The following is a 23637-nucleotide window of genomic DNA, read 5'->3' on the forward strand; positions in this document are numbered from 1 at the left end:
AACAAACCTAGATCCAATAATCAAACTGCAAAAAAGAGCTATTAGGATAATAAAGGAAGTTGGATATCGTGATTCCACAAATCAGATGTTTATAAGATCACATACAATAAAAGTTTTGGACATTTTATATTCAAAAACATTAGAAATTATGTTTAGAGTGGTAAATAAGACAATTCCAGGTTGTATTCAAAAAATTGTTTAAAGTAAGGCAGGGGATTTATAACCTAAGGGGTTTGCTAATGTTTGACACTCACAAAGTAAGAACTAATATCAGGGACAGATGTGAGTCAGTTTGGGTGTAAAATTATGGAATGGACTTAATGATGAAATAAAGATGTGTAATTCTATGTATGTTTTCCAGAAGACTTTAAAGTCTAAAATTATCAAAGGTTACAATGAAATTTGATTGAATTAGATTTTTCAGTAGTAATGGAGTATTAGTGATGTTTGATTGTGAATTATTCAGTTAATCCTATGATGGTACAGGATAGGAACAAATAAGCCTCGAGCCTTCAGCCGATTCCTTTTTCGGTTCCTGTCTGTTTATTTTGTAAAAACATGATTTTGTTTTTATTTTTTTATTTTTAACCGAAATAAAGCATTCATTCATTCAGATCGGCCAACCCGAAGACCCGACCTCAAACTCTCCGCGGCTAAAAGATGAAAGAAGCTGCAACCGTGTGCTTGAACAACTCTTCACAAAAACTACAGTGCATGAGGGACGATCTGTCATCGTCCAGGGACCAAGCCAATAGATCCAATAGATCCAATAGATCCAATAGATCCAATAGATCCAATAGATCCAATAAATCACCAAAAAACTAAAGTCCCATACAAAGTGGATGAGAGAGGCACCACATCAGAGATCAAAGGAGAGCAGCTTCTGTTGCCATGGAGATGCTCCCTGCTCGGTGTTTCAGTGATGTAGCTACCTGATAGATAGAGAGAGAGAGAGAGAGAGAGAGAGAGAGAGAGAGAGAGAGAGAGAGAGAGAGAGAGAGAGAGAGAGAGAGAGAGAGAGAGAGAGAGAGAGAGAGAGAGAGAGAGGTAGAAACACACCTGGACAGAGAGAGAGAGAGAGAGAGAGAGAGAGAGAGAGAGAGAGAGAGAGAGAGAGATCAACAACAAGAGAATAAAGAATTACAAGAGGATTAAGAAGGAGATATATACTGTACTATAGTATATACCCTATAGTTAGTATAGGGTCTAGTACCTTTGGATGGGTGGTCCATGTCAGTGTGTGTATCGCACAGAGTTCCCCCCACTAGGGGCACAGTTCTTAATGGAGGTCGTTGTCCTGGAGGTGGCGCTGTGCAGTGGTTGTCCTGGAGGTGGCGCTGTGCAGTGGATGCAGTGGTTGTCCTGGAGGTGGCGCTGTGCAGTGGTTGTCCTGGAGGTGGCACTGTGCAGTGGTTGTCCTGGAGGTGGCGCTGTGCAGTGGATGCAGTGGTTGTCCTGGAGGTGGCGCTGTGCAGTGGATGCAGTGGTTGTCCTGGAGGTGGCGCTGTGCAGTGGATGCAGTGGTTGTCCTGGAGGTGGCGCTGTGCAGTGGATGCTGTGGTGGTCCACGATTGACAGCAGCCTGTCCAGCTCTTCCTCACTGTTTTGTCCAGACATGTGGCGTCTTTCTTCATGATGCTTCCTCTCCATGGAAACGATGATGGTGATGAAGAAGAGGAGGAGGACGATGAAGAGGAGGATATGATGACAATAATGATGATGATGATGATGGTAATGATGATGATGTAAAATGTCAAATTGGAAATTAAAAAAAAAAATAAAACAACTCGTGTTTCTTCGGTCGACGTGATCGATTTTAATCAATCGATCAATAAAGTGCTCGAGCAGTACTCGGTGTGTCCGCCAGAGGGCGCCGGGGAGCCAGCGGTGATCCGAAGCGAGGCAGGCGGGTGAGCGAGCTCACTGAGCCGGACAGAGCTCAGCGACACACCGCGGCAGGAGCCGCCGCAGCTCCCGAAGCGATGCGGGGCTTTTAATCCGCCAGCGGAGCCACGAAGAACCGAGAAGAGCCACCGCGATGCTGCTGCTGCTCCCCGGGCTTCTAGCGCTGGCGGCGGGCCCGCAGGTCAGTGTCCCGCGGCGGGAGGATGGAGGATGGAGGATGGAGGATGGAGGATGGAGGATGGAGGATGGAGGATGGAGGATGGAGGACGGCGCTGCGGCTCCGCGACGCTCCTCCGGCGGCCTGGAGCCTCCCGCCTCCCCGCCGCTCCTCATCCCGCATCCCGGCGGAGCTCGAGACGCGGTCGAGCCTCCGTTACAAACGTTACCACGTTAGAAACGAGTCGAAGCGTCGTTCTGCGTCTGTTTTCCTCTTTTCCTCATTATTGGTGTGACAGCAGCGGCCGTGGTGCGTTCACGGACACAGCGCAGGTTTTGTTTTTGATTGTCACTGTTAACGCGATGAACTGCGGCGGGACCCGTTGGACCGGTTCTGGAGCCCGTTACTACCACACGAGTCGGATCGTTTTCCTTCTAAAAAATGTTTGGGTTGTTTTGCCTTTCCACAAAGTGAAAACGTACGGTTGTGAAAGGTCTTAGTGAAACAGAAGTTTGGCTCACGAGCCTGTTCACCAGGGTTAGTGCTCTAGTGTGGCAGCCTCCTGGTTCCTCCTGGTGCCTCCTGGTGCCTCCTGGTTCCTCCTGGTTCCTCCTGGTGCCTCCTGGTGCCTCCTGGTGCCTCCTGGTTCCTCCTGGTGCCTCCTGGTTCCTCCTGGTGCCTCCTGGTGCCTCCTGGTTCCTCCTGGTTCCTCCTGGTGCCTCCTGGTGCCTCCTGGTTCCTCCTGGTGCCTCCTGGTTCCTCCTGGTGCCTCCTGGTGCCTCCTGGTTCCTCCTGGTGCCTCCTGGTTCCTCCTGGTTCCTCCTGGTGCCTCCTGGTGCCTCCTGGTTCCTCCTGGTTCCTCCTGGTGCCTCCTGGTGCCTCCTGGTTCCTCCTGGTGCCTCCTGGTTCCTCCTGGTTCCTCCTGGTTCCTCCTGGTTCCTCCTGGTGCCTCCTGGTACCTCCTGGTTCCTCCTGGTTCCTCCTGGTTCCTCCTGGTTCCTCCTGGTGCCTCCTGGTGCCTCCTGGTTCCTCCTGGTGCCTCCTGGTGCCTCCTGGTTCCTCCTGGTTCCTCCTGGTTCCTCCTGGTGCCTCCTGGTGCCTCCTGGTTCCTCCTGGTTCCTCCTGGTGCCTCCTGGTTCCTCCTTCACACAACACTGCTCTTCCTCTTGGCTTTCTGACGACAACGCTTCAAGCAAAAAAATTGTTTTTACATTCTTGTTAAAGAAATTGTAATGTTTTCAAAATGATGGCCATCTCCATGGAAACGGCCATAACGTTGAAAACGATGTAGTTACCACGTTGGGCCACTAGTTGGTGCTGTTGTTGGCATGGAGACGGAGCATTTTAAAAACATTGTTTTCCTCCATTTCCATGGAGACAAAATGTTTTCAGAGACTGGGTCTGAGCACCGCTGTCGAGGAAACGGACCCCAAAACGAATCTGTTGCCATGGAAACAGGGCAGCAAGATAACTGGGTCAATGGATTCTGATGGTGATGAGCGTCTAGACACACACACACACACACACACACACACACACACACACACACACACACACACACACACACACACACACACACGCGCGCTTTTAGAAATGAGGGATTAAAAGTGGGCGGAGCCATTGAGGTCACATCAGGGCAAGACGAGTCGACCAATCAGGAGCGAGCTCGATTCAATATAACAAATCAATTTGGCCGAAGAACAAAAATGGACGATATCACAAGTTTATCAACGTAAAAGCATCCGATTTTGGGGTTTGTTACCATGACAACGATGCTCAGAGCCGCAACAACATTTTGAAAACACTTAATGGATGAACGAGAAATGTTTTGAAATTAAAATGCAAAAATGTTTTCACTCAAAACTTTGTTGTGGAAATGCAAAACTTTTCTTTAACAAAAGAAAACCTGGAACTTTTAACGAAAATGTCCAAACGATGCGTTTTCACTTAAAACGCGGCGGCGAGGTGTTTCTCTACGACTCTACATCTCCTGATGTGAAAAACTTTTTAGGCGCGAGTCGCAGGAGGCGGAGCCAGACGGTCGCCTCCGTGCATCAGAGGCTTTACGCAGGACAAGTACATCGTCCAGACGGACGTGGAGCTGCCAGAGGGACAGACGGTCTTCAACGGTCAGTACACACACACACACACACACACACACACACACACACACACACACACACACAGTGGTAATCTGGGTGGGGGTTGTTTAAGAGTCTGGATTAGACTGGGTGCTCCTTCTGTCGCACGCTGATCTGATTACGTGTGTGTGTGTGTGTGTGTGTGTGTGTGTGTGTGTGTTCTCTAGTCCTGCTTTACTGGAAGGTACCGTTTGTTTGTTTGTTTGTTTGTTTGTTTTGCACGCTGTAAACATCCTGTTTAACTTAGACCCCGTTTCCATGGCAACGTTTCATAAACGAAAGGTTTTGCTGTTTGTTTTTTTACGTCTTCATGAAAGAGGAGTGTTGCGTTTCCACGACAACGTTTCCAGTGGAACGGTGACGGAGCATTTCAGGGTCTGTTCCCGTGACAACGGGGCTCAGAGCCGCTGACGATGCAACTTTTTGAAAACGCTCCGTCGTCATGGAAGTGGAGGAAAACATAACGTTTTGAAAACGCAGCGGTCTGTTAGCGTTTATAGCGCTTTGATCTGAGCGGGCGCGCCAACACCTCCAACATGCTAGCTACATTGTTTCCGTGGAAACAGATGTTTTTCAAAACCTGTGGGATTCGTCACGGCAGCACTGTGACGACACGGGACGCTTCACGTAGATCGGAGCATGTAGAGCAGAGTCTCGCACCACTTCCTGTTTCATGGCGAACCATCAGATATTCATTGGGTGCCGTGGCCACGCCCCTTTCCGTTTGGAGTAACAGGCCTGCAGTGTATACCAGATGGATAATGCCTTGCTCATGCACAGTTAATGCAAAATGGCCGTTTCTTCTTCTTTGATCTTTTCTGGAGAAAACGCAGCAACAGCGAGGCTAAACAACAACAGCAAGAAAAGCTGGGATTATGACGGATTAGGGATTAAAACTCCACACACTCTTTCAACGTAAAAAAACCCAAACAAGTGAACGGGTCCAGAACGATTCAGTAAGGATGCAGTTTCCATGCTGGGCCAATAGGGGGCGCTGCTGTTTGTTTTGAGATGAAAGCAGAACTTTGATTTGTGTTTCTAACGGTGAAAAACTCCGGTCAGTACCTCACACTGGCCTCGTCAGTACAACAGTCACCTGAAAACAACAACAACCAGTTGTGAAACTCGCTGGTGAGTTTTCTGTACTTTCAGGATCTGAAGCTGAAAACAAACTTTTAATTAAAATATCTTTGTACATATTGACGAGTCTCATAACGTGTACAATAATACCACGAGCAGATGTTTTTACACACTGAAATATCTGAACTACAGACAGACTCTCTACAGCACTGACATACTTTAAATACAATAAGGCTGGTCCTGCACGTGTATAGCACAACATATAGCACAACATATAGCACAACATATAGCACAACATATAGCACAACATATAGCACAACATATAGCACAACATATAGCACAACATATAGCACAACATATAGCCCAGGTGGTATCATACGGTCCCGGTCCCGGTCCCGGTCCCGGTCCCGGTCCCGGCGCCTTCAGCTCTTTTCCACTGAGACGATGGAGCGTCAGCCGTTAGCGTAGCCGCCGGCATCAATCAGCTGTTCCAGCGGCAACACATGTTTCCTGCTCTGGAGCGCTCTGGGGGAGCCGGACCGCTCTGGAGCGCTCTGGGGGAGCCGGACCGCTCTGGAGCGCTCTGGGGGAGCTGGAGCGCTCTGGGGGAGCCGGACTGCTCTGGAGCGCTCTGGGGGAGCCGGACCGCTCAGTGGCGGTTCTGGGAGTTCAGAGAGCTCAAGTTCATTTTATTCCGTAACACCGACAATATGTGCTCTGCACTGTACACGTAACTCACTGTACACGTAACTCACCGTACACGTAACTCACCGTACACGTAACTCACCGTACACGTAACTCACCGTACACGTAACTCACCGTACACGTAACTCACCGTACACGTAACTCACCGTACACGTAACTCACCGTACACGTAACTCACCGTACACGTAACTCACCGTACACGTAACTCACTGTACACGTAACTCACCGTACACATAACTCACCGTACACGTAACTCACTGTACACGTAACTCACTGTACACGTAACTCACCGTACACGTAACTCACCGTACATGTAACTCACTGTACACGTAACTCACCGTACACGTAACTCACTGTACACGTAACTCACTGTACACGTAACTCACCGTACATGTAACTCACCGTACACGTAACTCACCGTACACGTAACTCACCGTACACGTAACTCACTGTACACGTAACTCACTGTACACGTAACTCACCGTACATGTAACTCACTGTACACGTAACTCACCGTACACGTAACTCACCGTACATGTAACTCACTGTACATGTAACTCACCGTACACGTAACTCACTGTACACATAACTCACTGTACACGTAACGCTCCACACCCAATGATAAGTGTTTTTTTCTAAAATAAAAAACTTAAAAAGCACTGTTCCAAATTTTTACGCACAACAGAGTTTCAAAACATTTTCTAGCTTGTAAAAAACTAAAAATAGTAATTTGTTGAAGTTACAGCAGGAGGAGGTTTTAGTTACTGAACATAAAGTTATTTTAATCAAAAGCAGCTGAAGTTCCAGGTTAACACCGGAGCTCATCAGTGAACAAGAAGGTTTGAAAAGTAGTCTCATGTAAGTCTGGACCCCCTGCAGTGGGGGGGGGGGGGGGGGGGGGGGGGTTCTCTGGCAGGACTCTTCCTCACAGTGTCTTTATATGTCTCTGGCAGGACTCTTCCTCACGGTGTCTTTATATGTCTCTGGCAGGACTCTTCCTCACGGTGTCTTTATATGTCTCTGGCAGGACTCTTCCTCACGGTGTCTTTATCAGCTGTTGCTCTGAATCAGTCACATGGTTCTTATCAGTACTACGATCATCATGAAAAACTGCAGACGGCAGCAGAATCCTCCTTCTTTCCCTTTTTGGCTTGAAAACGGTGGAACATCCTTCTTTTGTACTTTTTCCTTTAACTGGGCTCAGCTGGATCCAAAGAGCCCTGACACCTCTGGTCGCTCTGGGTCCTGACACCTCTGGTCGCTCTGGCTCCAGACACCTCTGGTCGCTCTGGGTCCTGACACCTCTGGTCGCTCTGGCTCCAGACACCTCTGGTCGCTCTGGCTCCAGACACCTCTGGTCGCTCTGGGTCCTGACACCTCTGGTCGCTCTGGCTCCAGACACCTCTGGTCGCTCTGGGTCCTGACACCTCTGGTCGCTCTGGGTCCTGACACCTCTGGTCGCTCTGGCTCCAGACACCTCTGGTCGCTCTGGCTCCAGACACCTCTGGTCGCTCTGGGTCCTGACACCTCTGGTCGCTCTGGGTCCTGACACCTCTGGTCGCTCTGGCTCCTGACACCTCTGGTCGCTCTGGGTCCTGACACCTCTGGTCGCTCTGGGTTCAGGGATTCCTGACACACAAACATCCTCCAGTTTCATTGAAAAAGGAAGCAGTGAACCTTTAGGCCTCAGAGTCATCATTAAGGTGGTGTGACTCTGTTTCCTCAGTGTCCTTCTCACACTGCGGTGGACGGAGGGTGGAGCTTCAGCTCGGAGACTCCACCCACTTCGCCATCGGCAGCGACGGTGCGATCCGCGCCCGGCGGCGCCGGAGCCTGGCGGCGACCAGGACAGTCATGGTGGCAGTTTACGCTCGAGACCCACGGTCCGAAGAGTCATGGAGGACCAGAGTGGTTCTGGATCCACGGGGGACCGGACCGAAGCAGGTAGGACCCAACTCTGTCTCCATGGAAACGGAGGGAAACTCAACGCTGTGTGTTTGTGTGTGTGACTCAGCGTGGAACGAATGTCCTGTTTCCATGGCGACACGGCACACTAGCGGCGGAGGGTGACGGCGGCGTCGTGCGGCGGGTGAAGAGGGATTGGGTCATCCCGCCGATCAACGTCCCGGAGAACTCACGAGGACAGTTCCCCGAGGACCTGGTCCGGGTAGGGCACACACACACACACACACACACACACACACACACACACACACACACACACACACACACACACACACACACACACACACACACACACACACACAGGGAAATCCATGTTTAAGTTTTCACTCGCTGTTTAGATCCGATCGGACCGCGACAAGAACCGGATGCTACGTTACAGCGTGACGGGACCCGGCGCCGACCAGCCGCCGACCGGAGTCTTCATCATCAGCCCCATCTCAGGACAGCTGTCAGTCACCAAACCGCTGGACCGCGAGCACATCGCTAACTTCCACGTACGTATTGACCCAACATGGCGGCGTCAGCCGGTCCTGGATGATAAACGACGCCGGTTCTCCTGGACGGGAACCTTTGGTGTGTTAACAGCTGAGGGCGCACGCCGTGGACCTGAACGGGAACCAGGTGGAGAACCCCATCGACATCGTGATCAACGTCATTGATCAGAACGACAACCGACCGGAGTTCACACACACCATGTTCAACGGAACCATTCCAGAGGGGTCCAAACCCGGTACACACACACACACACACTAACACACATTAACACACTAACACATTAACACACACTAACACACACACATTGTGTATGTTTGTCCAGGTTCCTTCGTCATGACCGTGACAGCAGTGGACAGAGACGATCCACTGACAGCCAATGGGATGCTGCGCTACCGGATCGTTTCCCAGAATCCTCAGAGTCCGTCCAGCAACATGTTCACCATCAACAACAGGACGGGCGACATCGTCACTGTGGCAACCGGGCTGGACCGCGAGGTACGTCTGTGTGTGTGTGTGTGTGGCATAGCGATAGCATCGCGATAGCATCGCGATAGCATCGCGAAACGTTTTTAGAACGAAAACAATGAGACGATGTTTACATAGACGCCATAAAAACACCAGAAATGGTATCGTGGCTATGTTCTAGGTACGTGAAAGTTGCAGCCGCCATTTTCTTCCTGATTCGTGATCCGCATAGGTCAGTGTCGCTCTGCGTCCGACCCAGAAAACATGCATTCTGATTGGATAGCATCACGTAATCCCTCGGGATTCCCTCAAATTCCGGCGTCTGGAAACTCCTCCTCATCCGCCATTTTGAATTTTTCACTTCCGTCAACATTGAGCTCGTCACCGGAACGTATTAAAAAGTCACTGGACTTAAACACATAAAAACAACTTTAACGGATTAAGTGACGCTTTTTAAAAGTAAAACAACGTATTTGTTATTTTCACTTTTTAATCCCGAAGTTTCATAAGTTTTTATGGTTCAGAAAAAAAGTTGACTGAGCAGGAAGAGGAGGAAGAGGAGGAGGACGAGGAAGAGGAGGAAGAGGAGGAGGAGGAGGACGAGGAAGAGGAGGAGGAGGAAGAGGAAGAGGAGGAGGAGGAAGAGGATTTGATTTGTTCTTGACCCATATAATAAAAATACATGATACTTGGGATGCACCGATACCAGTGTCGGGTATCGGTTCGATACCAGGCATGAGTACTCGTACTCATAAAAGTGCCACCGACACCCGACACCCGACACCCGACACCGCTTTACAGCAGCGTGCGTGTTGTGTATTTAGACCTACTGGGGCTGCCGTAGTTGAGACGGACTCAAGGCATTGTGGGTATTGTAGTGTGTGTGTGTTGGGTTCTCCTGCAGCGGACCGCTGCTCCTCCTGGTATGTTCAGTGAGGACATAGAGTTAAAAACGTCGCCGTGGAAACGGCACCAGGGCTACGATAGGTAATATCTTCATCCGCTGGATCACAAGTTTGTACGAATTATTAAAAAACTTGGTGGCCGTTGTTTTTTCTTCACAGAAAGTGACCCAGTACACGCTGATCATCCAGGCGACTGACATGGAGGGAAACCCGACGTACGGTTTGTCCAACACGGCGACGGCGATCGTCAGGACGACCGACGTTAACGACAATCCTCCGGAGTTCACAACCGACAGTGTGAGTACGACCTGCAGAACCAGGCCCCCGCAGAACCAGGCCCCTCGCAGAAAAAGGCACTCACAGAACCAGGAGCTGTCTCATTTTTCCCCCGCAGTTCTTCGGAGAAGTTCACGAGAACCGCGTGAACGCAATCGTGGCTAATCTGACCGTGACGGACAAAGATCAGCCGCACACGGCGGCGTGGAGCGCCGTTTTCCGCATCGTCGCCGGCGACCCATCAGGACACTTCTCCGTCCCTACCGACCCGTCAACCAACGAGGGCCTGGTCACCGTCGTCAAGGTAACGACAATAAACGGCTTCCAGGCTAGGTAGATAGCGGGTACCGAGCTTTCATGTTAGCATCAGCTTGAGCCTCGGATCCCGTTTCTACGGCAACTGTTCAAGTGAAAACGCGTCTTTTACATCTTTGTTAAAGAAGTTTAGCATTTTTATATTTTGTCAAAGAAACGTTTTGGGTTTCCACGACAACGTTTACAATCTTTTTTATGTTTTGGTTAAAGAAAAGTTTTGCGTTTCCACGACAACGCTTTGATTAAAAACGTGTTTTTACTTTTACGTTAAAGAAAAGTTTCGTACTTTTGTGTTTTAGTTTTTGAAAAGTTTTGCATTTCCACGATGACAGTTCATGTAAAAACGCATCGATTTCTGTTAGCATATTAGCTTTCTTGTTAACATGGAGATACCTCGGATCGCGTCATGTCGCTACTTTTAAGAAGTATGTTTAACAAAGAATATAGGTTGTTTTTTTCAATTTTAACAGTTAGCTATGGGGGTTTGTCGGACTGGATTGTTGTATCTTGCGACTAGCATTTTTAGCTACTTTAGTTTCATCACAGCGGTTAAGTTCAGAATTTCTCTCCCCGTAATAAAAATCTATTTCGTAGTGATCATAGCTAGCAGTCTGGATTGTTTCTACTTTGTCGTTTTTTAACTTTTGACGTTGTTCTCCTCTAGCCTGTGGACTTCGAGCTAACTCGCTCTTTCACGCTAACGGTGGAGGCGGAGAATGAGGTCCCGCTAGCACGCGGGGTGCCCCTCCCCCGCCAGTCCACGTGCACCGTCTCCGTACGAATCCTGGACGTCAACGAGAGTCCCGAGTTCAGCCCAAATCCGAAGTCCGTCAAGCTGGAGGAGGGGCTTCCCGCCGGCTCGCTGCTAACGACGTTCACCGCGCAGGATCCCGACCGCTACATGAGGCAAAACATCCGGTAAGTAAGCTAGGTGACGCGAGCTACGCAGAGTCAACAACAGTCCAACAGTTAGATGTTTAGTTTGAGAAAAGCCTAACCTCTCTCTCTCTCTCTCTCTCTCTCTCTCTCTCCCCCCCCCCTCTCTGCCTCTCCCCCCCCCCCCTGCCTCTCTCTCCCTGCCTCTCTCTCCCTCCCTCCCCCCCTCTCTCCCTCTCTCTCTCCCTCTGTCTCTCTCCCTCCCCCCTCTCTCTGTCTGTCTCCCCCCCTCTCTATCCCTCCTCTCTCCCTCTCTCCCTCCTCTCTTTCTCTCCCTCCCTCCCTCCCTCCTCTCTTTCTCTCCCTCCCTCTCTCTCTCCCTCCCTCTCTCTCTCCCCCTCTCTCTGTCTGTCTGTCTCTCTCCCTCCCTCCCTCCCTCCCTCCCTCTACCCCCCCTCTCTATCCCTCCTCTCTTTCTCTCCCTCCCTCCCTCCCTCCCTCCTCTCTTTCTCTCCCTCCCTCTCTCTCTCCCCCTCTCTCTGTCTGTCTCTCTCCCTCCCTCCCTCCCTCCCTCCCTCTACCCCCCCCTCTCTATCCCTCCTCTCTCTCTCTCTCCCTCCCTCCCTCCCTCCCTCCCTCCCTCCCTCCCTCCCTCCCTTCCTCTATCCCTCCCCCCCTCCCTCTCTCAGATACTCGATGTTGCTCGATCCTGCCGGCTGGCTTGCTATTGACTCGGTTAACGGGAGGATTTCCACCGTCGCCGTCCTCGATCGCGAGTCTCCGTACGTCAGGAACAACGTCTACAACGTCACCATCATGGCGTCCGATAACGGAATCCCGCCAGCTAGCGGCACGGGCACGCTCCAGATGTATCTCCTGGACATCAACGACAACGCTCCCTACGTCTTGCCTCAAGAGGTGGAGGTGTGCGAGACGCCCCGCCCCCACGCAACCACCGTCGACATCACAGCCAGCGACCCCGACCTGGCGCCCAACGCCGGCCCCTTCGCCTTCGAGCTGGCTAGCCGTCCCGCTGACGTCCGGCGCAACTGGACGCTGCACCGCGTCAACGGTTCGTATAAGTTTCACGTTCCAAGAGAAAACGCCTCAGTTTGCTTTCGTTAACGAAACGTTTCTGGTTTCAAGTGAAAACACGTTGTTTTTACGTCTTTGTTAAAAAGTTTGCCGTTTTTATATTTTCATAAAAAACTTGAAAACGTAGCGTTTTTCCAACGTTTTGTACGAAGTGTGTTCGCCTCAGCTACGACTTCGCTCTACGTTTTCTTCTGCAGGCGACTTCGCTCAGCTGCGCCTGCGGGTCGGCTCGCTGGCTAGCGGGGTGTACGAAGTTCCCGTGACGATCACGGACTCGGGAGCCGTTCCGATGTCCGACACGTCGCTCCTGCTGGTCAGAGTGTGTCGCTGCGATCGCCACGGCGACTGCGTGGACGTGGAACGTGTCGTCGCCGCAGGGCTCGGCGCCGGCGGTGTTGTCGCCGTCCTCGTCTGCATCGTCTTCCTGCTGGGTGAGTTCCCGTCAACACGGAAACGGTTTCCACGGAAACGAGACAAGAGCAACGAGAGGTTATAACGTTTGTGACCAAATGAAATTCACTTCGTTTTGAATAATAAATACAATTAATAACAATTAATTAAATAAATTGATACAATTTAAAAGATAAATAACAAATAAATAACTTATAAATAAAAAAAACTTAATGAATTAAATGATACATTTTTAATTTCAATAATTAAATAAATAGAATTAATAATATAATAAATGTAATGAATTGAATAAATAAATAAATAAAGAATTATTCATTCATTAATTCAATATTTTTTGTCTATTTTAATGATTAAATACTAAATACTTTGAGGAATTGTATGATTTCATTTAACTTACTAATTGAATTAATAGTTCCTCAATGATTTAATTATTATTGATAAATTATCAACATTTTGTAAAAGTATAATTCATTTTCAAAAATCAAATGTTATTTTTATTCATTTTACTAAAGAACAGTAAAATTTATTATATAAATAATAATTTTAATTAATCATTGTTTTTAATTATGTATTAATTTTAATTGTAATTTTCAAGTCATTTTTTAATGTAATTACAAACAAAATGTACATCAGTTTAATTATTTCATTCTTAAGAAACAATTGAGAAATATCTTTTCATGAATTTATTTAATTATAAACAAAACAATTATCAAATGAAGTTAAAATAAACGAATGGGTTCGATCTGTTCCTCAGTTCTGGTTCTGACCTTCGTCATGTGGATGAAACGACGTCACGCTGCTCATCACAACAAGCAGCAGCTGATCGACGCCGACGACGACGTCAGAGACAATATCCTGAAGTACGACGAGGAGGGGGGAGGGGAGGAGGACCAGGTACTCACTGCACTGTACTACACACTGTACTACACACATTAATACACACTGACCCGTGGTGTGTGCATTAGTGTGTGTGTATATTAATGTGTGTGTGTGTGTGTGTGTGTGTGTGTAGGACTATGACCTCAGTCAGCTCCAGCAGCCGGACGCCGTCGACTCCGAGGTGCTGAAGGTCGGCGTGCGTCGTCTGGACGAGCGTCCACTGCACCACGACCACACATACCCACCGCCACCGCACGCCGGGGACATCGGAGACTTCATCCACGAGGTGCACACACACACACACACACACACACACACACACACACACACACACACACTCGGTACTCCTATAACGTGTCTTTTCTTTGGCTCCAGGGTCTGGCGGCGGCCGATAACGACCCAGCTGCGCCTCCCTACGATTCACTGCTGGTGTTCGACTATGAGGGCGGCGGCTCCACCGCCGGGACGCTCAGTTCACTGCACTCCACCGCCTCCAGTAACGGCGAGCAGGACTACGACTACCTCGCCGACTGGGGGCCGCGCTTTCGCAAGCTAGCTGACCTTTATGGCGGTGGTGATGACTAGCCCCGCCCCCAGCCCCAACAGGCTCAAACCTTGGGATGTACATCGGAGGACACCCAGCGACGGGCACGGAACGCTAGCAGCTCGGACGGATTTTCCACACGCTCGTCTACGCTTGAATCTCACGGGACGGCGGCGCTAGGCGCAAATGTGCCTTTTTGTACTTTTTTTTGGGGGGGTGGTGATTGTTACGTCTTCATTCTGTAATGGTTACATCACGATGTTTCCATGTGAAGAAGCAAAACTTTGGTAGCATTTTGTTTTTAAAACGTTTCACATTAACACAAAACATTTCAATTAAAAACACATAATTATTCTGTTTTTGTGGGGTGGGGGTGGGGGTGGGGTATCATGTTACAAGTGAAAACACAATTTTTGCGTTTGTTTTGGGAGTTTTCCTATTCCATGACATTTCATTTATGTTGTTTTGCGTTTGCTTGACGTCACATGTAAAAACACATTGTTTCTGCGTTTTCGTAAACAAAAAGTTTTGCATTCCCACGACAATGTTGTAGTAAAAAAAAACGCAAAATCTTCACATTTTTGTTTTGAGAAAAGTTTTGTGTTTCCATAACGACATTTTGAAAACCTCGTCCATTTCCATGCAAATGGCAGAAATGCTGAAAATGAAGCTGTTGACATGGAGGACTTTTTTTTTCCAGAAAGTTGCTTTATCCCTGCGTAAACGGACCTAAAAACAATGCTATGTTACTTTTGAGTTTTCTCGTGAAAATCTTGCATAAACGGGGCGTCGCCGGTCGTCGTTTCGTAGCAATGCTAACTCGTCGACACTGCTGTTGTGGATTCCGAAGAAGAAAAAACTGTAAAGTTTAGTTTGTTTGCCGACGATCTGCGTTCTCAAACTGTAAACTTTAGCGTGTACAGATTGTAACTTTTCTCTCATTGTGGTTTGAACATGCTAACACAGTCGATCCTTGTATACGTGTCATTTGATTACAAATTAAAAGGTTTTTGCATGTTTTTATCATTTTATTATCGAAAAACTTTAGTTTATTAAAAGCTTTGCTCAACACTCGCACACACAACATTCAAACCTTGAAGGAGTCACCACCCTAAAGGCTAACCGCTAATGGCTAAGTGCAAAAGACTTACGGCTTATGACTAAATTACATTGGTTCACAGTTAATACATGTCCCATTAGTGAATAACCACTAACGGCTAACCACTAAAGACCAATGGCTAACCAGTAATGACTAACTGCGAGAGACTAATCACTAATGGCTTACCGTTAGTGGCTCAATGACACAGGCTTCAAAGTTTGTTCTAGTGCCCTTAGCGGTTAACTGCTAGAGGTAAAAGGCTAACTGCTAATGGCTAACAAGTGGCTAATTGCTAAAGACTGACTTCTGGCGACTAACTAATAATGACTAAATTACATAGGGCTCAAAGTTTATACTAATCCCATTAGAGGTCAACAGCTGAAGGTCAACCGTTAGGGGTCAACCGCTAAACGTTGACCCCTAATTAAATGCTTGTCAAAAATCGTTAAAACACCAATACATCCAAAATCGTTTACGTGTCTTTGATATTGAAATGTATGCGTTTTTAAAATGGAATTTTAATCCATTTAATTTCCAGTCCCTCATTTTCCACCGTGCTCTCAGTAGGCAACAGAGGCACCGGAAGCGTTTTGGCGGGTTGCTGCGGGTATCGGCCATCTTGGATGAGGTTTTTCATCCATTCATCAAGAGGCTGAGACTCTTCTCTGCGCTCCGCGGGTTTAATCGCTCCTCTTCCGGGCTCAGAGTCGCTTTCCACCCCGCTACCGCTTCGACCGGACCCGTAATGGCCTCCACACCGCTTTCCCCGACGCGGATCTCGCGACTGCGGGAGAAGCAGGACCTGCAACAGCTCAACGACCGACTGGCGGTTTACATCGAGCGGGTCCGGGCGCTGGAGCTGGAGAACGGCCGGTTGCAGGTCAAAGTGTCCGAGAAGGAGGAGGTGACCACCCGGGAGGTGAGTGGAGGCCCGTCGGGGAGGGAACCGAGCCCCGCCGGGGAGAGAACTGAGCCCGTTAAGGGAAGGAACCGAGGTGGGTGTTTCGGATTAACAGGTGTCCGTGTTAACAAGTGACCGGCGGGTTTTCAACGTCTGCTTGACTGACCCTAACCCTAACAATCACACGGGAAATGGGTCACCACTTAACACAGACACCAGTTAATATGAAACACCTGCAGCTGCGGGCTATGACGTGACAAAGTAGCGCGCGATGGAGCAACAATTCTCCGTGTTTCAACGTAAATTATTGATGTAAACGTTTAATAAGAGTAACGTTCCACATTTTGTTGTAATAGTAAACTCGCAGCGCATTAGCTGGTTAGGACCCCAGACAGACGGACGTCCGTCCGTCTACTTGCCTGATTAGAATTCTACCTGTCCCGAAAACACTAAAACTCGTTAAAATGTCAAGTCATTAACACACTCTTTAAAATGCTCACTTCAAAGATGGTTTAAAAATGTCAAATTGAGAAGACACTAATATTAGTTGGGTTCTGTTGTACTGTCATTGTAAGAGCGCGTTGAGATGTTTGTTGATGTGATTTAGCGCTTTACAAATAAAATTGAATATAAAAATTAACTAAAATGTCAAAACTCGTTAAAAGGCCAACATGTTAAAATGTCAAATCGTTAATGCTAACATGTCAAAAATCATTTAAAGGCCAACATGTTAAAATCTTTAAAAAAAAAAAGTCATAAATTGTTAATCTGCGTACTAAAATAGGAAATATGAAAAATGCCAAACAACGTCACCTGGGGGATGGTACCCCAGGAAATACTAGTTTTACTATAAAAGTGTCTGAACAATAGATCAACAGGCACCCAGGTTCATTCTGGAAGACAGAGACGTAATTTTAGGAGTAAATCAAATAGTTTTATTTTTAATAAACAGAACAGAACCAGCAGGGACTGGAACTGTGGAAAACAGAAGGGTTAAGAGACAACTCTAAGAAAAACAGTGGAATAAAAGTCTTGTTTTATTACAATTACAGGTTAAGAAATCTCAATGTAAAATTCAATCCAAAACAAAAAGAACCAAACCGGGCCGGCGCCACGTGTGGAGAGGCAGACTACAGGGAGGAGTGTCCAGGGGTGCCACCACTACTCACCTTAGTGCAACTCAGCAAGCTCACAGCAATCCTCACATCAAACTGGTGCAGTCTACAAAGTGTCCCTGGGTGTGGACTCACATGCAGAAAACCAAGTGAAGGGACCTCACCACAGGAGCCTCGACGCTCCACATCCTGACACTCAGCTCTAGAACGTAAAGAACTCAATACAACAGAAAGAAAAAGAAAGTAAAGTAACCCAGTTGGTAAACACAGGAACCGAAACTAAATCAAACTAAGACCAAACAGCAGTGGTCACATGGCAGGAGGACCACCTCTGGTATGGGGCATTAGCTAATTCCTTAAATACAGAGAGGAGAGGGCTGCAACACAGGCCCTGCCCTCCAACCACGCTGGGGGAGCACCCACTGCCCTCCAACCACGCTGGGGGAGCAGCCACTGCCCTCCAACCACGCTGGGGGAGCACCCACTGCCCTCCAACCACGCTGGGGGAGCAGCCACAGCAGGAACAGAGACCAGGAAGCAGAGAGAGAACAAAGGGGAGCACCTGTCTTAAATAGCCTGGCCCTGATTATGTGGCTGCCTGCACCTGCAGTATTGCCCCTGCAGGTATTGCCCCTGCAGTATTGCCCCACCACACTAACAAATTGTTACTAATGTCAACAGTTTTTAAAATGCTAACATTTCGAAAATCGTTAAACCACTAAAATGTCCAAAATTGTTAAAACGCTAAAATGGCAAAATCATTAAAACATTGGGTTTTAAATGTCTGCTTTTACTAGCTGCAACACAGGACTTTACAGGAAGTGGGTCACTAATTAATCCTAAACACCTGCAGCTGTGAGCGCCGTCGTGATAAAGTAGTGCCTGATGGAGCTACAATATCAGCATCAATTATTAATTTAAAGGTTTTAACAATGAAAGCATGATCAAAACGTTTTGTTCTATTATTAAGTGCAGCTGGTGTGTTGCAGATTAGGTGTTGAGGACCCCAGACAGACGGTTGTCCTTCTACATGCCTGATTTGAATTCTACCTGTCTTGCAAATGCTAAAATGTCAAAAAGAAGATGGATGGATGGATGGATGGGTGGGTGGGTGGGTGGGTGGATGGATGGATGGATGGATGGATGGATGGGTGGGTGGGTGGGTGGGTGGGTGGATGGATGGATGGATGGATGGATGGATGGGTGGGTGGGTGGGTGGGTGGATGGATGGATGGATGGGTGGGTGGGTGGATGGGTGGGTGGGTGGGTGGGTGGATGGATGGATGGATGGATGGATGGATGGATGGGTGGGTGGGTGGGTGGGTGGGTGGATGGATGGATGGATGGGTGGATGGTCAAAAATCATTAAAACTGTGAATCGGGAGTTTTAAAAATGCTAACATTAAAAAATTGTTAAAACGCAAAAATGTCAAATCGTTGAAACGCAAACATTTCAAATATAAATAAAACACAAAAATTTAAAAAATTGTTAAGTTTAACGTGCCAAATGTTGTTAAAACACAAAAGTTGTTAAACATTAAAATATCAAAAAAATCCTTAATGTGCTAACAGTCAAAGCTTGTTGGTAACATTCCACATTTTGCTATAATAAGTGTCGCTCGCGTGTTCCAGATTAACTGGTGAGGACCCCATACAGATTAACTGGTGAGGACCCCATACAGACTAACTGGTGAGGACCCCATACAGATTAACTGGTGAGGACCCCATACAGATTAACTGGTGAGGACCCCATACAGATTAACTGGTGAGGACCCCATACAGACTAACTGGTGAGGACCCCATACAGATTAACTGGTGAGGACCCCATACAGACTAACTGGTGAGGACCCCATACAGACTAACTGGTGAGGACCCCATACAGATTAACTGGTGAGGACCCTATACAGACTAACTGGTGAGGACCCCATACAGACAGACGGCTGTCTCTCTACGGGCCTAATTAGAATTCTACTCCTCAATTTAAGTCCCGCCCTATGGGCTCTAAAACATCTTCGTCAGGAAATTTCATACTCCGACAAGACGCTGTGCGAACTCGGAGGCCACGCCCCCTCACCACAGGCCACGCCCCCTCGCCGTGGGCATACTTCTGTGAAGCAACGATTTAACTTGTGCAACATGCTACACGCTAGAGAGTTCTGGGGCTAACACAGTAGCAATGCTACATGCTAAACATGATTGGAATATGACTGATACATTAAAAATATATATTTTACGACAGCAACGCGATTTACATTCTTTAACAGTATTCTTGGCCAATTTTCATCCAAATTTACACATTTTCTAGATCACGTTTCTCCAACGGCTCTGAAACTCGGTACGCACATGTAACACACCACGACACGCTAAACAGCCCCCGGGGGCAGCTTCTGGAACCTCAACAGGAAGTCAGACATTTTTAGAAATATGGCAGAATTTGGCCAAAGTTTCCAAACGTTACATGTTTTTTTACGACTGTGGAATTGTTTAGGTTTCTGGGCTGAAGTCTCTGTACGAGTCTGAGCTCGCGGACGCCCGTCGCGTTCTCGACGAGACGGCGAAGGATCGAGCACGACTGCAGATCGAACTGGGAAAAGCCGAGTCGGAGCTGGAGGAAGCTTCCAAAAGGTAAGAACGTCGGCGCCAAGGATGGGCGTGACATTACAAAATCTGATGAATAAAAAACAAATATAAAAAATATTAAAATGAGGAAATGTAACGGAATTTTTCTTAACTTCAGATTAATACAAATTTTACTAAACTTTTTTACTTTTAGCTAAAAAAATTATTGAAAGTATATAAACTAAAATGGCCCCAAAAAATATCTTTTACAAAAGTTTAAATGATAAAAACTTACAAATTAAATGAACTAAATTATTATTATTAAATATACTAAAATTGTAAAAATAAATAAGACAAAAATGTAATATATTAGTTTTGTACTTGAAATGGATAAAAAAACATAAAATATAAAAATGTTTGAACAAATTGCAAGAATCTCAGGGAAGATAAATTCTTAACATGAAATAAATTGTTTTACTTCATTACTCGTACTTGATTACTTTATTAATCCCCTTTGGAACATTTCTCTACTGAGTTGACCCCTCAGCCGGGGGGTTGGAAAAAATCACTTACATGTTTTGACAAACGGATCGAATTTGAACAAAATATGAAGAAAAAAAAAACCTTGAAAAAAACTGTTGAAAGATACAAAATTCTGAAGTTTTGTTTTTGTTTTCAAACTAAATGAAAGAAAGTGACGTGGTGCTGGTGTGTCGTTGCAGCCTGAAGAAGAAGGAGGGCGAGCTGGCGGCGGCCGTGTCTCGGGCCACTGCTCTGGAGGGACACCTGAACACCAGCGAGGCCTCGCTGGCCACCGCCCAGAGCCAGAACGCTGCGCTGGTCTCAGAGAACCAGGACCTCAAGACCTCCCTGGCCAAGGTGTGTGTGCGTGTGTGTGCGTGCGTGCGTGTGTGTGTGTGTGTGTGTGTGTGTGTGTGTGTGTGTGTCTGTGTGTGCATGTGTGTGTGTGTGTGTGTGACATTTTTTTAAGGATTTGTGACATTTTAGTGTTTTGACAATTTTTGACTAACGATTTATTTATTTTAATGTTTGGCATAATATTGTGATAAGTTTCAAAAAAAAATTTACATTTTATTTTTTTCCCGATTGTTAAAATGCTTACGTGTCAAAATTAGCTTTAGAAATCGTCAAACTGAAATCAAATCCAAAGTTTTTAATTGTTTAAAATGATTAAAAATGTGAGAAATGATGTGAGACGTCACGATGTTGAACGAAGTGGATGATTGGCTGCAGGCGGAGGACGGGCACGCCGTTGCTAAGCGACAACTGGAGGCAGAGACTCTGATGCGGGTGGACCTGGAGAACCGCTGCCAGTCGCTCAGCGAGGAGATCCAGTTCCAGAAGACCGTCTACGACCAGGAACTGCTGGAGTCCCGACGAGTCCACCAGTCCACTGTGCTGGAGCTGGACTCTGGAGTCCGTGAGGAGTACGAGTCCAAGCTGGCTAGCGCCCTGCAGGTACGCTAATGCTAACTGTGTCGCCATGAGTATGAGTCCAAGTATTGCTAATGCTGATGTAATGCTAATGCTATGCTAACTGTGTTGCAGGAGCTGCGGCAGCAGCACGAGGAGCAGGTGGCGGTCTACAGGGAGGACCTGCAGAATACCTTCCAGTCCAAGGTACCGATAACTTCACACTTCACTGGTATCGTCTTTTTACCCTTTTTAGCTTTTTCTGTGTTAACGAGCTCCGTCCTCTTAACGAGCTCCGTCCTCTTAACGAGCTCCGTCCTCTTAACGAGCTCCAAGCTCTTAACGAGCTCCGTGCTCTTAACGAGCTCCAAGCTCTTAACGAGCTCCGTTCTCTTAACGAGCTCCAAGCTCTTAACGAGCTCCGTTCTCTTAACGAGCTCCGTGCTCTTAACGAGCTCCGTCCTCTTAACGAGCTCCGTGCTCTTAACGAGCTTCGTGCTCTTAACGAGCTCCAAGCTCTTAACGAGCTCCGTTCTCTTAACGAGCTTCGTGCTCTTAACGAGCTCCAAGCTCTTAACGAGCTCCGTTCTCTTAACGAGCTCCGTGCTCTTAACGAGCTCCGTGCTCTTAACGAGCTCCGTGCTCTTAACGAGCTTCGTGCTCTTGACATGTTGTTACCGTGTTCTCCCCATGTCGTTCCCCGTTAGCTCCAGAACGCTCGCTCATCGTCGCAGCTCAGCGACCAGACGGTGGCGTCGGTGCGCGAGGAGCTTGCGGACTCTCAGACCCGGGTCCAGAACCTTGTCCTGCAGCTGGACTCGGTCCAGAAGCTGCTGGTCCAGTCGGAGGACCAGACCCGGCAGCTTGAGGCGGCGCTGGCGACGGAGCGTGAGAGGCAGCGCCGCCTGCTGGAGGAGAAGGAAGCGGAGCTTAAAGAGCTGCGGAACAAGATGGACGCCCACATCAACGAGTACCAGGAGCTGTTGGACGTCAAACTGGCGCTCGACATGGAGATCAACGCGTATCGCAAACTGCTGGAGGGCGAGGAGACCCGGTACGACCCGCCTCACCTTCCAGTCCCTCCACCAGTCCTCCTTCAGGCTCCAGGGTTCCATTCTCTTCTCTTCCAGACTCAACTTGTCTCCCAGTCCTCCGGCTCGGGGGGGCGTGTCCCGGCTTCTTGGCTCAACCCACTCATCCAAGCGGCGGCGTATGGAGGCGGGGCTTCAGGGGGTTGACTCCAGCAGCAAGGGCAGCGGGGGGTTCAGTATCGCCCCCACTGACCTGGAAGGGAACTACGTGACGCTGGTCAACGAGTCAGACCAGGTGTGTGTGTGTGTGTGTGTGTGTGTGTGTGTGTGTGTGTGTGTGTGTGTGTGTGTGTGTGTGTGTGTGTGTGTGTCCGTCCGTACCCACCCTCTAACTGTTTTGTCCCCGTCCCCCCCCCCCCCCACAGGACTGTCCCCTGGGGAACTGGAGGCTAAACCGGCAGGTGGACCAGCAAGACCAGGTCTCCTACAAGTTCTCCCCCCGGTTTGTCCTGGGGGGGGGGTGCTCCGTCACGGTGAGAACAACCCTCCCGGTTTAATTACCCCACCCCCTCCAATTCTAGATCTAATTACCCCCCTGATGATGTCACAGGTGTGGTCAGCTGACTCTGGCTCCGCCCACCGCCCCCCTACTGACCTGCTGTGGAAGAGCCAGAGCTCCTGGGGGACAGGAAGTGACATCATCACCTGGCTGGTGGACGCCGACGGAGAGGTACATGCCCCCCCACCTCCTATAACTGCCCCTCCTCTCTGACTCTGCCCAATTCCTGTCTGATTCCGCCCCCTACAGGAAGTCTCCAGGAGAACCGTCAGCCAATCGGAGGAGGAGGTGAACGGAGACGAGGAGCAGCAGGAGGTGCAGACGGTAACTCCTCTCATGTTTACTGCTTTTTTATACACAAACTTTTTCTTTCTGTAACATGAAACTTTCCCAGCAGGAGGCGGCGGCGTCCCGAGAGTGTGTCCTCATGTGAAGAGTCTTCTCTCCACTCGTTTTCTACTCAATAAAACAACTTTTACACAAAATTCTACGTTATTGGTTTGTGTTCGCGTCAGTCACACGTAAAGAGGACCTGGACAGGGACCCTGAGGGACGCCACATATCAGTCAGTCACACGTAAAGAGGACCTGGACAGGGACCCTGAGGGACGCCACATATCAGTCAGTCACACGTAAAGAGGACCTGGACAGGGACCCTGAGGGACGCCACATATCAGTCAGTCACACGTAAAGAGGACCTGGACAGGGACCCTGAGGGACGCCACA

The 23637-nt window shown here is 48.3% G+C and overlaps 2 protein-coding genes across 5 annotated transcripts; both read left to right on the forward strand.

Moving 5' to 3' along the window:
• Nucleotides 1–1889: 1889 nt before the first annotated feature.
• Nucleotides 1890–15241, forward strand: LOC308115462 (cadherin-2-like). Its single transcript, XM_080472999.1, has 15 exons — nt 1890–2086; nt 4074–4191; nt 7715–7932; nt 8003–8155; nt 8292–8447; nt 8539–8683; nt 8771–8943; nt 9978–10115; nt 10213–10398; nt 11074–11327; nt 11975–12357; nt 12578–12811; nt 13546–13685; nt 13804–13956; nt 14046–15241. Exons 1-15 carry the CDS (start codon nt 2039–2041, stop codon nt 14253–14255), a joined length of 2709 nt encoding a protein of 902 aa, XP_080329125.1. The 5' UTR covers nt 1890–2038; the 3' UTR covers nt 14256–15241.
• Nucleotides 15242–15914: 673 nt separating this feature from the next.
• lmnb2 (lamin B2) lies at nt 15915–23396 on the forward strand. Of its 4 annotated transcripts, none has more exons than XM_080473001.1 (11): nt 15915–16232; nt 19818–19954; nt 20611–20767; nt 21143–21367; nt 21458–21529; nt 22030–22376; nt 22453–22648; nt 22779–22886; nt 22964–23083; nt 23162–23236; nt 23310–23396. In XM_080473001.1, the coding sequence occupies exons 1-11, from the start codon at nt 16059–16061 to the stop codon at nt 23343–23345; spliced, it is 1647 nt and encodes a 548-aa protein (XP_080329127.1). In that variant the 5' UTR covers nt 15915–16058; the 3' UTR covers nt 23346–23396. The 4 variants fall into 4 exon arrangements, with proteins under 4 accessions (XP_080329127.1, XP_080329129.1, XP_080329126.1 ...); XM_080473003.1 differs by having other exon boundaries at nt 23162–23227; nt 23310–23394; XM_080473000.1 differs by having other exon boundaries at nt 23307–23393.
• The last annotated feature ends 241 nt before the right edge of the window (nt 23397–23637 follow it).

This window comes from Lipophrys pholis, assembly GCF_963383615.2.
Source record: "Lipophrys pholis genome assembly, chromosome: 10".
NCBI classification, from domain to species: domain Eukaryota; kingdom Metazoa; phylum Chordata; class Actinopteri; order Blenniiformes; family Blenniidae; genus Lipophrys; species Lipophrys pholis.